Source organism: Betta splendens, chromosome 8 (genome assembly GCF_900634795.4).
Source record: "Betta splendens chromosome 8, fBetSpl5.4, whole genome shotgun sequence".
NCBI lineage: Eukaryota > Metazoa > Chordata > Actinopteri > Anabantiformes > Osphronemidae > Betta > Betta splendens.
The window spans coordinates 7,211,795-7,226,612 of record NC_040888.2 but is presented as its reverse complement, the minus strand read 5'-3'; the positions used below and the strand labels follow the sequence as shown (position 1 = coordinate 7,226,612).

Here is a 14,818-nt window from a genome sequence, read left to right as displayed (position 1 = left end):
TGTGCAAACTGAAGGCAGAGACATTTATCTCTCAGAATGTGCTTTGCGGTGGAGTCTGTTTTCACTTATCACTGAGAGTCAAGGAGCGAGTCAAATCAGAGGCTGTGCAGACGACTGCTAGAAATGGTATCTGACATGTTCGTTTCAGTGAGAATGGAATCATGAGGCAAGAAAAAAGTATTTGATATCTGCCATCATTATTATTACTTAATGGTAACACAATTGCAAGACAGCTTGAGGCTGCTTTGAACTAATGACTTCACGTTTTATCTAAAATATCTGTAGTGAGTGACTGTACTCACTACTTATGTTGTTCAGGGTGTGCTGCTGAATTGGAGTCAGTGGTTGTGTCCTCTTATTTAGGCTAATGCTCGCTTTCATTTGTTCCTGAAGCATTTGGTGGAATCTGGTTACACATTTCCTCCCATTTGTCATCAGCGCCACATTCTTCCATCCCCACAGTTTGTTCTGCTCATGTTTGTGCACAGCACGATTGGCCAACAGGCCAAAAGCTGCTTGGCCCATAGAGAAAACACCTGCAGGCCCCTCGACAGGCCACACACTCATGCATTTGTACTTCTACGCTTCTGAAGACATTCTCCACACATACGCTGTATACACACCGACCGCACATTGGATTACCTACATGCAAGCATGAAATATACACATGACCAAGCCTGTTTCACCCCAAGCCTTCACTTAGTCTCTCAGACATGATAACCTTCAGGCAGTTATTATGCTGCAAATGAATGTAGATTAAAGCCAACACACGCAGTCATGGTTCAGGTTGGGCGTCTGTTGAACAGAATTATGATATGAATTATAGTGCTTCAATTTAGCAGGGTCACAATTTAATTGTGTCACGTGATATGATACAACTTTGAATGTCTGGAGACGGCGTTGGTAGAAAAACTCACCACTGAGACGTGTGTGATGGACGACTACACTAGAGCTTTTCTGAAGCTAATAAACTGGGCTAAATCACATGTCAGGGGGATACTGCAAAGACGTCAGCTCATCTGATGCCTGCTCATTGTAATTCTACAGGAAGCATCTCCAACTAGTCCCACAGAAAGCTGCTTGAAGCATCCAGTGATCAGAAGCGTAGCGCTCCCAAAGCCTGGGGGAAGCGCGTTCCTGAGTTTCTGGATGCCAGATGTGTGTTTAATAGTATAGATTGCAACGCCAGTGCCACGAAGTGTTTAAGCATCATTTCTACATATTAAAGACTTGGGGGAATTCCAAGCAGTTTGTCTCTTCAGAAAGTCCAGGAAGCAGTTTGATAGAATAGTTGCAGCATCAGCAGCTGGGGACAGACGTCAGCCTCTCTCACACATCTGACATTTAACGTTGTCGTTAGAGAAACTCGCTTAACAGAAGAAGACACAGGGTCCATAACAGGCGTGAAATTCCTCTTTTCCCTGTTCTCCATCCTGCTGAATTCAGCTGTCTTTTTCCATTTGTTTCATTTGCCACTAGTTTGTTGCTGGATCAAAGGCAAACGAGGCTTGCCGTCTTCCTTGGGGAGACTAGTGTGAGACTGGCAAGGAGGCTGGATCAAACAGGACAGTGAAGGGGCTGAACGCATGATTTCCCCTCTGTCATAGAACTAGTCAAGGATGAGACGGGGCATAAGCAGGAGGAGGGAGTTTATGTAAATGAAGAGATAAGACATTAAAGACAAACAAACTCTCCGTATTCCCCGACTTTGAATGTGAAAGGAGAAAAAAAAGGAACACGGTGAAAAAAAGACTAAAGAAAAATGTATCCCGGCAAAAGAACAGAGGACTTTTAACTGAGACTAAGTGCGGACGTGTGCAAGAATCTCTCACTTCCTGTCAGCAAACATGACTACAAAGTCTTCTCTCATCTCCTTAGGACACACACAGAAAGCATATGGGAAAGAATTCTTGAACTGTAATACACATTTACAGACACATTATCAGCCACATGAACATATCAGCGCTGCCACATGTCCCATGAATTTTAAAACCTCCTCAGCCTCTGTCTCTACGGGCCCTTGTCAGAGAGCTGTGATCTCCTGAATGTCAATATGTCATTTTAGCTGCCAATGCACCAGAGGCTCCATATCTGCACACAGCGAGCTCCATCTGCAAAGAAATGGCCTGCCCGACTGTTAAAGACGTGGCCATAGGGCTGAGATCCTACATGTGTGTGACAGACACCAGCGGAGAAAATGACGCTGCACTTGCAACTGGATGTTAGCGCCTGTGACAGTTCGGGCCTCCGGCCATCGGAGGTGCTGTTACCTTCGTCTCATCTGCGTGTGTTACTTCCTACTTCCTGTTCCTGTTTCCTGTCTGGTCCAATCACTGTCAATCACCCACACCTGCCGCCATATCCAGTATTTAAGGACTCACTGCACTTTTTTCGTTGATTGAGTCAGTCTTACCTGTGATTGTGGCATGTTGGTCAATTGCCAGTCCAGACCACACCTGTTGGTGTTTTCCTTCAGTAAGTTTCCACTTTATCAACGTTATGTGTGAATATGTTTTCATTTGTATTAGTTTACTTTGCTGCTTTGCTTTATAAGCTTACTCTAATAAAACTTGTTAATTTTTTTTACTAAGTTTGTCTTTGTTTGAGCATTTGGGTCCAGTCTCTTGTCAGCGAGTCAGCCTTTAGTGGCTGCTCCCCTTCCGTTTTAAATTTGTAACCGCATCTAAAAATGGTTGAAGTTTAGTTCAGCAAATGTGGTCACAGGAGACTGACTTGAGAATATGCACAGCAGAGCAGTCTATAATATGACATTAGGTGGTGTCCTGCAGTAAAGCATGTAATATACTGTAAGTGCGCCTATGAATAATCATAACTCGAGCAGCTAATACTCTTTACGTGAGTAAAGTGAGTTAAACAGATCCATGACAGGAATTTTAATCTACTCGGTAGCCATTCAACTGTTTCACAAGCCAACGTTAAACCTTTTCCCAGTAAACCTACAGCTGGTCACACGCAAACTCCAACATGACATCATGCCACTCCCGAGGTCGCGGCGAGTCTCGCTACGCACCTGACTCGGGAGGAGCGCGTTCAGATCCACGCTTCAATTAAAATGCAAGCTGGAGCAGGAAACGCGCTCCGCGCGCAATGACGCGGATGATTAATATGTAAGCGTGCATAAAAATAGCGGACACATAATTGCAAATCATTTGCACAATTCCGAGACGTTCCGACTTTAAAAAGTTATTAGCGCCGACTCGCTGTTTTAATTCGCGCCTGAAGCGACTCTACGGGGCAAGAAGCGGCATTACGCAAATGTTGCGGCAGAGATATTAAGCTTACACACAGGAATAAAGACAGAATCATAAAGAAGGGCGTAGTAAATATGCATAAAGCCGGTATAGAACAAGAGTTAAATGATGTCTGGAAAACAGCAGGAGAAAGTTTTCACAGAACTTCTATAGACTTTTATCGTTAGTTTTCTTGCATCTAAAGTGCGTGAGCACCGTTACCCGTTATCCGTAGGTGATAAACGGATACTTTACCAGCTTGTGATGTCGTTAGGTGAAGCAGAATACAAAGCCACAGTGGTATTCTCCTGCGCGACCTGCTCCTTGATAAATGCTCCATCTTCCCAACCGGAGACCCCCCCCCGTCCGCCTCCGCCACCAGAACTTTATAGACTGCGGGAGTTATTGTTGCGGGAAGCGAGCAGCCATGCGGTCCGGAACCCAAGCAGCCAGTCACCCCGTAGCTCCACTTGCTTGGTTGTTTGGGGAAGTTTGGGTGGCTTCTCTCAGCTCCGCTCTGAGCCTCTCATTCATTTTCATCTCCCCATCACTCCCTCCCTCTGTTCTCCACCTCCTCCGCGTCTTCCCTCCCATAGGACGGTGTGTTGCAGAAAACTCCGTCATAAATCACGTTTATAACCCGCATGAATTAGTTAGTTCTCACTTATGGGGTTGGCCATTGCCCACATAAGTTGTGTAGAGCGCAGCGCCGTTAGACACGAGTCACTGCCACCAAAACAAGGCTCATTGGTAGAAAACTAAATTAAACAAGTGTCTCAGTGATTCAAGTGTGCAGTATTCGCTATGTTGGTCATGGTGTTGATGATGTGTTAAGGATGCATTTCTTACTATCTGACCCACAGGTTTTCCGTCAACTCCCACTTGATAGTGTAGATCAGAGGTTTCCCTACATCATTTGAAGTTGGAGGAAGTGTGCCAGCTTTGAACTTCACATCAGTAGGTAAATACACCCCAGTGGCACAGCACTTGTGGCCAGGTCAAGCACACAGGCTATTGCAGAGCGGGGCAGCTGGAAGTGCTCAGATGAAAATAAAAATAGGAAAGAAAACCATTTACAACTGATACCACTGATTATTTTTAATGTAATGTAATGTGTCCAAAAACAATAAAGCTTTTCTTCCATAATAATACAAAAACATATTGATGATGACATTTTAATATCATGCTTTAATTTTTCCCCTGTATATGATCGCCTATGGAGGCTGCACGTGACCTGGCCAGAAGCCTAATCATTTCTACGAGAACTGTGGTATTCAGTCAAGACATGCTCTGAGATAAGACGTGTGAAGGCCTTGTCTAATTGGAAAATGACCAAAAATAACATTTAGAGAACCCAAGCTACAACGGGCATTCGTGCAGTAAGCAACTGGGAGCTACAGTCGGAGAGATCATTCAGAGAAAATGAGCCAAACCATAATTTCTCAAGGAGGAAGAGTCTCAAACCACAGAAGAGACACATCGACTTCAAATTATCTCTTACCCAAAGAAGCTGCTCCTAATTATTTTAGATTTGACTCTGAACCATTAAATATTACAAATTAAGTGATGCTGTCCTATGTATAAACACAATCCAAACCAACCTAAACCACGATGAGGTTTTACCGTGGTGAATTCATGATTTCATCAGCCAAGCTTAACAACAACATTTCAAAACAAGAAAGCCCTATAGGAGTTTGAAGGGTACTTTTCATGAACCCCGGGAACAGTAAAATTGAAGCTGCATATGTGGGAGACAGATTAGGAAGAGAAGTGGAAGCTATGGGAGTCAGGATATAGAAGGGGAAGATAAGTGGGCAGACTGAGGCTGATCTGGTGGGTAAACAATGGACCCCTGACCTTCGTTCGTCTCTCCTCACAGTACCAGCTTAGCCAACCTGAGTCAGGGCCACATTCCTGGCAGCTTTTAGCAGATAGTTACTAAGAGTCCAGTGAGTAGTCTGAGCCCTGGGTGAGAAATATTTCCAGAGGATGTGTTATGTTCCCTTGTCCAACTGCTGGATTAGTGCAACATACTTATAAATAATAAATTGTGACGAGCAGGAAAATTCATGTATCAGGTCCAAGTCAGTCTTCTGTGTCCTCTTCCATTAACCATGACTCAGGCACATAATGGTTACTGGACGCTAACAGATGGTCCTTTTTGCGAGGTAGCGTAAACACAGCATGGAGGGTGATGTCAGTTCAGGCTGGAGGACTTGTTATCTTAATATTCAATCAACAGGAACCAACAGAGCAATTTTATTTCACACACACCACAAATCATGTGGAAGAAAGATATGGAAATATGCTCCATATGTGCTTTGACATGTATTTAAGGAATAGCTGTTTGGCAGGAGATGAATCTGTTATGTAAAAAGCTTATGGGCATGCTGCTGTATTTCCCCTTGTTTTAATCTATAGTCTCTTGTCAGTGTTTTACTAATTCCTCAGAATGACATAAATAAATGGAATTTACACCGTTGGAGCTGGATGTTATGTCATTCTGTGCTGATTAATGATGGAAGTGGTGTAATAAGTCATGACTTTATTTTAGGCCCGATAAGACGAAATGAAACCATATTAATCCTTAGGAGCATCTGGTGAACAATTAGGATTAACGATCTTCAGACGGGCTTTGAGTTTGGCCTGCTGTAGTCTGCTCGTGTTGAGGAACATGCCAGAACAGGAGAACAGTCCAACTGTCAGGAACATTATGCATGCATGGCTTCAGAAGAAAGATGCAAGATGGACTCTTACATCTTGTCAGAAACTGATTTATGTGGAGGGTGTTTAAAAGGAAATTGTCTTGTTTCATTATGTGACAAATCATTTCAGATTTTGCACCTCAGCTGTTTCATGAGCTTCTGATGTAATGCATATCCCATTTATTAGTTCGCAGAGCTGTTATTTATTTGATTTCTCAAGAAAACGGAACAAATACACATTTTGCAAATTGCCGATTAATTTGCCAGAAGCTTGTACAATCCTTCATCTGTGAAAGCACGCAGAGACGTGACGGTGCCGCCTAAGTGTTCATGATCGGATCTCCATGCATCGCATTCTCTTCTTAGATAAGAGCTCTCACCAAATCACAGCCATGCAGCAACAGGCATAGGCTGACCTGCCTCTAGTGCTCTGCAGCAGGGTGTGCACATGAGCCACACCTTATGATTGGCTGCTCTTTTTCACTTCACTTATTTTAACCGTTTGGACTGTTATAAATGAACAAAATCACTTAGTACTTGAGCTCAAATGGAGCAGGACCACCATCAGAACCAAAGCTCTTCATGGTTTGGATGCAGAGCTGTGTTAATAAACACACTGCTCCACACACTCGGCTGTGCCTAAGTTAAACCAGGGATGTGACCATGAGGCAACACGTGGAAATCCCCCCCTTTGCAACAGGCCAGTAGGAAGAACTGCCAGTCTGGTGATAATTATAATCATTAGAGATGATAGGAGACTAAGCTAATTAACGTCTAAGGACCATGTCTGTTAAATGAACTGCTCAAACAAACAGACTAAATAAACACAACCAGTAACCACATTCAGTTCGCCCCATCGTGTGCCCCCCGCCACTGTTACTGTTACACCACAAAGCACCATGGTTGGGTTTTAAATCTCAAAATAGCAAGGCAGCTTTCCAAAAGCCGTTGTCTGCAGAGACTCCGAAGGTAAACTGCTTCTGACGCATATAACCCCGTTTCTTTAAACCGTACATGGGATTTTCAGAATAAGCAAATGGTTTGGTCAGAAGAAATCAACAGCATGGTGCCACAGTGGCTAAGTGGACGGGCCCTCTGGGAATCCATCTGTGTGCATTGTTTAGCCAAGTTTGGATGCTACTGACACCAGGCTGTTGTGTGTTTTTGCACTGCCCTTTAGATAACCTATGTTATTTTATTTAATAAAGAAATGCAGCGTAACAACAATTTAAAGGACGTGTGTTCTTAAAGTCCATGAAAAGTAATTTTAGTGATAGTCTAGTATTACTGTTTAGTGAATGTTGACAATGCTGAGAACCTGTGGTGTGTTTACTGTCTCTGGTCTGCAGCTGCACTAATGCTTCTGTATCCCTATTATAGTGCAGCTCATGTTTCTCTTGCAGCACTTTCTTTTAATTAACAATATGTGTCTTCCTCAGCACAATTTCCCAGCTCGCTCTTTCCTAAATCTTTTTCTCCCTTTAACTCCGCTTCCCGCCCACCCCCAGCTTCTCTTTCTCTTGGTCTCGATTCTCATGAAGTTTGCATTCCACACCTCCTCTGCAGACTGCAGACTGCCTTTGTGTGCAGACCGCACACAAAAGAGCAGAAAGCACTATTCCTGACCTGTCACAAACTCTCCAGTCCTCCGGGCCCTTTCACACAGCCCGGAGTCCCTCATCCCTCTCTTCCAGTAGCATCAACCAGAGTCTACCTCTGGGTGCTGCAGATTGGAATAGAGGTGCCACTGGCAGAAGGCCCAGAACGAGCGCTGTGGGATATCAAAGTTGAACTAATTCTGGTTATAATTTGACTATGTACAGAAGGTACGGGTCATGTACATGCAAGACTATCTTATCATGAAATCTATCTTTAATTATAATGACAAAAAACAGACTCTGAAACTACAAGTGATTTACTTTTTACAGCTGAATAAGCAGTTAAGGATCCAGGACCATCTGCTTGTGCATCCTTACAGTCGGTACACAGGAAATTGAATTTTGCATCGCAGTTTCCATGACCTGGTCTTCGGTGAAGAGGTTGGGGATGGTTTGGGACCGTTCTGCACACAGACATCAGCTAATATAGCATGTTAACACACGTGTCGCTTCAACGTGTGTTAAATACTGTAAGAGGTAAAGAAAGTGGAGAGGAGACTGTTTAGGGTGAAAAGGGAGGAGAGGGGTTTACAATAGGCCTTCAAAAGCAAAGAAAGCGTGTGCAGACTTGTATTATTCACTCCTCATTGTCTCTTCTTCTGTTGCTCAGTCATTTGTGTGTCTGGTTATCTCAGGCCTCTGAAATTCCACAGTAATAGCTTCGAGGCGGGCCGGCATCACCCCTCTTCATCTTCATCCATATCTGCCCAATTTCTCTGGAGGCACATCCCAGAAACAGCCCTGCTCTTATGCTACTGACTTCCAGCACTGCATATAGACATAAACTGGTCAGCCACGGTCTGGTTTTTCATTGTTTTTCTGATGACATTTGCTCAGATCCTCAGCTGTCAATCTGCTGTAACAATGGAATATACCACGGGCAATCTAAACAAACCAAATATCAGTTTATATGTACATAAGCTTTGTCTGAAACTGACATACACCAAAATCAGACTACAGTCAAAGAAGTTATGTTGTTGAGTTAAGTTTTCATTTTGTTTTTAAGGAGGTTGCTGCTCTAGATAGTAGCCTGTCCACAGATAACCTCAGACGAGACAAATTAGCTAGAAACCGCTGACGTGTGGTCATCCCCAACTATTGATCCCTCTGCTGATGTAGTGTGCGCTTGTGAATCTCCTTCATCTTCACTAATTCTAAGTATTCTAAGAAAATGGAAAACTTGCAGTCACTCACTATGACTCAGCTTTGATTTTGCAAAGAATCTTGTCTTTTTTTTTTATTATGCAGAAAGTCTGTAGCATCTTTCCAGGCCACTAGATGGCAGTATGATGCCGAGCATAAAGTTGCTATAAACTGGATCTTTCATTAACGTTATTGTTTCATTAAGAAATAAACTAATTAGAGTCTGTTATTTTTCACCATCCAATAATAACAATGATAATACTAATGCTAAAAAATAATAGCGATTATAGCAATACTATAGTATTTGCTAATATCTAGTTTCTGGTGGTGCTATAAACAATTAACACACAATCATGGCCTATTTTTAAAAATGCATTTATATTGTAATAAGAGTAGCTAAATTGTCATAATAGATTCGTAATCGTCCATAATTATAAAAGTTATTCTAAAACTATAAATCGTTGAATGAATATTCCTGTCGTGAATCAGAAAACTCATTACGTGACGGAGGAAGCATCCGATTATTTGTTGTTGTTTTGTTATGGTCATAAGCTCAAAAATCAAATAAGCTCTGCCCCCTCTGCAACACGCACGTGAGGGCACGCACGGCCACACACATTTTAAAGGAATGAACTTCAAGGCAGACTGAACCTATAAAGTTGTGTCTGCAAAGGGTGTTTGTAATGTCTCGTCCCTTTTTTTTTTGGTCACTGATTTTATTGAACATGTGACTGAATAAGACCCTCACATGGCTGCTGTGGCTGCGTTATCCGCTTTACTTTTTTAAAGTCCGGCGATCGTCAGCTCCCTCGGCAGCGACCATTCGAAACAGGAGACCGCTGAAAAACACGGCGCCTACCCGGACAGATCATGGCGAACAGCGGGCAGAAAGTTGTGCTGATCACCGGCTGCTCCTCCGGCATCGGGTTACGAATCGCCGTCATGCTGGCCAAAGATGAAAAGAAGCGCTACCATGGTAAATGCGCTTTCTTCTACGTAGTATCTTTAACGTATTCGCAGCGCGGCCACTGTACGCTGGTTATGGCTCGCGTGAAAACTATTGCGTGGCGCGTCTTCCCCCGCAGAGCGCTGCCGTTGCACGAGTTCTCATTTACGCGCAAAGTTCAGCTGAGCTCCGTGCGCAGCGCTGCCGCTTAATGCGAAAATGATTCTGCGCGGCGCCCATTGAAATAACTAACCCCGGTGATATCGGATCCATATCCCTTTGTGAGCACTGGGACCCAGTCGCCCCCTTGGTTGAACTATTATCGCCTGAAAGCACAGTTACCAGGGTTCGCCTGTGCGAGGCTGCCGCTTGCCAGCCGGAATCATAAAAGGAGTCTTGTCAGTTCTCTTTCAAGTGACTTCTCCAGCACAAAGGCCCCTTTTATCGCAGTGAATTGTAGACCGCCTGCTCCGGTTTAGTGCCGTGTCTAATGTGCCTATAGTCCCCTCACTGGAGCGAGTGTTGAAAGGGGGACAAAGTTTGGGACCTGTACAAGCGAGGGTTCACGCTAAAGCAAGGGCCTTGTTTGAAGTCTTCATTGGTGCACAGTGGAATTATGGTGTCCCACTTTGCCATTGTTGCTCTGTGGGTCTCTTCTCCTGCTTCCCAGCCGTCATTAATGTCACTGGAGGGTCCAGAGTCCGTTTCTATGTCATGGAGCTCTTGGACAGAATTACATGAGCCAAGTTTCTTCCCACCGCTGTGACGCGCTTTTCTATTAGATGTGGCAGAATTACATAATAGGCCCTGGACCTACTGCCAGTGAGTTAATAGCGAGACCCTGCGTTACTCTGTACAATCTCCATTCAAACCTATATTACATTAGTGTTATATAACAGTGAATACATATTATAGTTAGTTTTTGGATTTCTGTGGAAAAAAGTGGTTATGTGCTCCCTTAATTGAGGGTTCAGCAGATTTTGTCACACTGTGACCAGCTTTGTTCAAGGCCACCTTTGAGCCGTGCAGCTCAGCCACTACTTCCCTGGGATTTGAGGAAATCCAGATGACATTAAATATCACACTGGACATAAAGTGATAATTACAGTAATGTGAACCAAATTCTGAGAATTCACAAGTAGACCTCTGTGTGTGCAATGCAATGTGGTTCACTTAAGAATGTTTAATCTGCCCAAGAGGAACCAGAGGAACAATGGAACTCTTGTTCACTTCTCTACCAATACAGTATGTAAATCTTGTTGCTTCATGGATCCCCAGCTCTCAAATCACAAGATTGGATTTAGACTTTGCAAGTTCACAGTCTTGGGTCTAGTTTCTTCACTGTGCGGTATTTTCGGAAATGCTGCATGAGTAACTTCGCACAGCAAAGCCAAATCACCACCTCTTGGCAATCCACCCTTTAACCTCGCTTATCCAACCATGTCCACGTTCAAACAAGGCTCATGTGAGGGTTTGTCAAGGACAACAGGTAAATTTAGAGCTGTGTGTGGCTGAGAGGTTGTTTACACCAACTGTTTTCCCATTGTGTAACGCTACTGTGTTAATAATGCCCTCAGCGAAGAGTAAAAGGAACACGAGATAGCAGCGAACTCCAAATTATCACTGTGATGATAACGGCCGTCCTTAGTCATGGTGGACTGATGTGCTGCATGTGGTTTGATGTTGCTCAGTGTTTAAAGTTCAAGAGAAATCAGTTCTGTGTTCTGTAAACTTCCAGGCGTGGTTTTCTCTAGGAACTCTGACCTGTATGTCTGACTGTCACAACAGAGATCATGCAAGTATCTGCTTGTGTGAGTGCCTGCTTTAAGGAGGGGATTTATTCAAGGTTCACTATGAAGTGTGGTGTAAAACACACACAACACTGATTCTGGTTTAATTATAAAAGTGCAAATTTAAACTTTGAACCCATAATACACCAGCTGAACAATCATTCCCTTCTCACTGTCTGTGCATTTCAGTCATCGCCACCATGCGAGACTTGAAGAAGAAGGACAAGCTTGTCGAAGCCGCGGGCGACGCGTATGATAAGACACTGACGCTGCTTCCTCTGGACGTGTGCAGCGATGAGTCTGTGAAGCAGTGCATCAACAATGTAAAGGACCGTCATATCGATATCCTCAGTGAGTGATACACACCTCTACCTCTGCATTAGATGCTTCTTGAATTTATATCCTGGTTACAGACAAATGTATATATAATATTAATATATATATACATTATAGTTGTTTAAGCAAAAAGTCTGGAAACTGATTAGACTATTTTTTTTTTATTGTTGTTGGAATAATTACAACCCACAAACTGGATTTCTAACCTCTTTTGTCTAAACCTTTAATCTGGATGAAGGTTCTATTTATAAACCTGCCTCCATCTCACCCTTAACCCAACATTACATCCCCCTTCACCTAATTACTTAAGACGGGAGGCCCTGGCTTTACGTCACACCTCCCTTGTGTTGACACACACTGACATCTGGTGGCAACACCACGTCGCACTCATCTGTATGTTCTGCATTTCCTGTCAGTCAACAACGCAGGCGTGGGCCTGCTCGGGCCTGTGGAAAGCATCAGCATAGAGGACATGAAGCGGGTGTTCGAGACCAACTTCTTCGGCGTGGTTCGCATGATCAAAGAGGTGATGCCCGACATGAAGAAGAGGCGTTCGGGACACATCGTGGTCATGAGCAGCGTTATGGGCCTTCAGGGTATGATCTGTGTGTCATAAATAATATGAGACAATGTGAGTTATGGAATGTTAATTATTGTTTATGTAAATTTCTAATATTGAGTCATAAATAACACTGTACTATATGCTTAGTATAGACAAGAAAACATTTATAAACTATATAAATTTTATGAATCTGAAATTTAAAAATATATTTGTATTTATAGTGTCAGTTTATTTCATTTATTATCAGCCGAACTATATCTTCAAAGTAAAAGTCTGGTGACGTGACAAAAGTTAGATAACAAGCAGTTGCATCAGTCCTCTAGTGTTTGTTGGAACTTGTTTGAAGGTTTTAGCAGAACGAGCTTTGAGTCACATGAACTTACATGACTTTCTATTTTCTAGCTATTATTTGTTTGGTTCAAGTTTGACGTGTAGACGGTGTTGAGCTGATAATTGCTGTTGGTCTGTGCACTGACAGCATCTTTAACTCCCTCTCGCTGTTCGCGATCAGGGGTGGTGTTCAATGACGTTTACACAGCTTCCAAGTTCGCCATGGAAGGATTCTGTGAGAGCATGGCTGTGCAGCTGATGAAGTTCAATGTCAGGTACAGTTTCATTTAACTTTTCAGTGCACTTTGATTTAATTAGGTCACGTCCCGCTGAGGTTAGCGACCTCTGTTTTATAGCATTTGGAGCGCAACATCACAAATGAAACATATGGGCCATAACGGCTGCAAAAATATTTGTCAATATGAAAAGAATTAAAGACAGAGCTCTTCTAAATCACTCAGAAACCGCAGAGGTTGCTAATGAAAGACGTTTGCAGCGATAGGAGGAAGGTTTGTCTGTCTGAAATGATTTAATATGAAAAACCCAGCAGCGATTCAAATGGCCTGTAGAGAGAGGTGGTCAGCCAACTCCACAGCACATGATAATGATTTCTTCCGTTCTTCACATCTGTCTTTACTTTGCACTGTTCGAGCTCCTTCACAGGCATTTGTGAATCTGATTCCCCTCAGGTTGTCAATGATTGAGCCTGGCCCGGTACACACCGAGTTCGAGACCAAGATGATGGCGGACGTGGCAAAGATGGAGTATCCGGGAGCAGACGCCGACACAGTCCGCTATTTTAAAGACGTGTACCTGCCGTCATCTATAGATATTTTTGAGAGCATGGGCCAGACGCCAGAGGACATAGCCAAAGTAAGAGGAGTGTGTTGCAACTCACATTTTAATAAATGCCTGGATTCAATAAACAGTTTTGATTTTATTTGGCCTTCAATGGAATGAAGTCCGTCATAACTTTTGTTTGTTTGTATTTTTTCCAGTGCACCAAGAAGGTTATTGAGTCGAGCAGCCCTCGCTTTAGGAATCTGACCAACAGCCTCTACACACCCATTGTTGCCTTAAAGTATGCCGATGAGACGGGCGGCCTGTCGGTCAACACCTTCTACAACCTGCTCTTCAATTTCGGCCCTCTCATGCACATAACTATGAGCATCCTCAAGTGTCTGACATGCAGCTGCCTGCGCAGACGTACGATCTCGCCCAACTGAAGAGGCAGTCCAGTGCTGCAGAGTCTGCAGGCACCTCCCGAGGTTCGGCATTAAGCAGGTAGATTAAAACCAATAACCTGGAGAGGGAGAGAGAGAAGGTGCCTTGTAGTTAAGGCGCGACCATGATAAGCTTTGCCAGACAACATGCTCAATTGCACACGTTTGTCACAGAGATGTTGCGTGCAGGACGACCTCATAGTAACATGCATTCACAAAGACGCTCACATTGGATTAGTGTACATGTGTAAAGATGCAGCCGTGCATCTGCTCACATGTGGTGTGAACGGTTGGACGTCTGTTGACTGGAAAGGCGTCTGCGTCCTGTGGACAGACAACAAAGCACAAAAATGAACTTAGTTCCAGAGAGAAACATGAAAATGACATAGAAATAACCAAGATGGGATGTGTAGCCTAGATAACACTTCACTCAGGCTCACTAGAGTTTTATTATGGAAGAAGTCAGCAAAGATATTGTTTTATTGTGTTTTAATTTCATGTTTCCTTTAACATAGTGTTCTCATGGTCATAACTGCTGTGGAATCGTATTTTGATTAACTGAATGTTTTCGCTTTGGAAATGTCTGTGAAGGGGGTTTTGTCAGGTGTTTTAAAATCATGACTTGATTGAGAAATAAATAGAATTTTGTTGTACCCTCAGCAGCACGTTTTCTTTTTTTTTTTTTTGAAGCCGCCATATTTTCCAAAGCCTCACCGAGGCTTTTCCCGGGCTCCCCGACAGGGGGCAGTATTTCACTGTTCTTCTTTGGCAGCCAACCTGTGGATTTGGCCGGATCAGCGGCGAAGCAGCGCTGAAGCTGTAGCGTGAAGGAATTTCTCTTCCATCGCTTAAAGTGTACAAGTGCAATGGAAAC

At 43.4% G+C, this 14,818-nt stretch overlaps 2 protein-coding genes across 5 annotated transcripts in view; one reads left to right on the top strand and one right to left on the bottom strand.

Moving 5' to 3' along the window:
- col5a3a (collagen, type V, alpha 3a) overlaps window positions 1–3,779 on the bottom strand; it is a 40,857-nt gene extending 37,078 nt beyond the window's left edge. For both annotated transcript variants that reach the window (XM_029159180.3, XM_029159182.3), the window contains exon 1: window positions 3,507–3,779. In XM_029159180.3, the coding sequence (XP_029015013.1) occupies window positions 3,507–3,591 (85 nt within the window). In that variant the 5' untranslated portion in view covers window positions 3,592–3,779. The remainder of the gene's footprint in view (window positions 1–3,506) is intronic.
- Window positions 2,336–14,597, top strand: rdh8a (retinol dehydrogenase 8a). 3 transcript variants are annotated; one of them, XM_029159185.3, is made up of 7 exons: window positions 2,336–2,475; window positions 4,115–4,208; window positions 11,683–11,844; window positions 12,246–12,425; window positions 12,903–12,996; window positions 13,411–13,594; window positions 13,720–14,597. In XM_029159185.3, the coding sequence occupies exons 3-7, from the start codon at window positions 11,694–11,696 to the stop codon at window positions 13,945–13,947; spliced, it is 837 nt and encodes a 278-aa protein (XP_029015018.1). In that variant the 5' UTR covers window positions 2,336–2,475; window positions 4,115–4,208; window positions 11,683–11,693; the 3' UTR covers window positions 13,948–14,597. The 3 variants fall into 3 exon arrangements, with proteins under 3 accessions (XP_029015018.1, XP_029015017.1, XP_029015016.1); XM_029159184.3 differs by having other exon boundaries at window positions 4,115–4,212; XM_029159183.3 differs by lacking the exons at window positions 2,336–2,475; window positions 4,115–4,208 and adding an exon at window positions 9,372–9,733.
- Window positions 14,598–14,818: the final 221 nt, after the last annotated feature.

Excerpts from the sequence above, each read along its gene's own strand:
- rdh8a (XM_029159183.3), top strand. The coding sequence starts at position 9,628 with ATGGCGAACAGCGGGCAGAAAGTTGTGCTGATCACCGGCTGCTCCTCC. Across the intron at positions 9,734-11,682 it reads TGAAAAGAAGCGCTACCATG|TCATCGCCACCATGCGAGAC; the intron begins GTAAATGCGCTT and ends TGTGCATTTCAG. Across the intron at positions 12,997-13,410 it reads CTGATGAAGTTCAATGTCAG|GTTGTCAATGATTGAGCCTG; the intron begins GTACAGTTTCAT and ends GATTCCCCTCAG.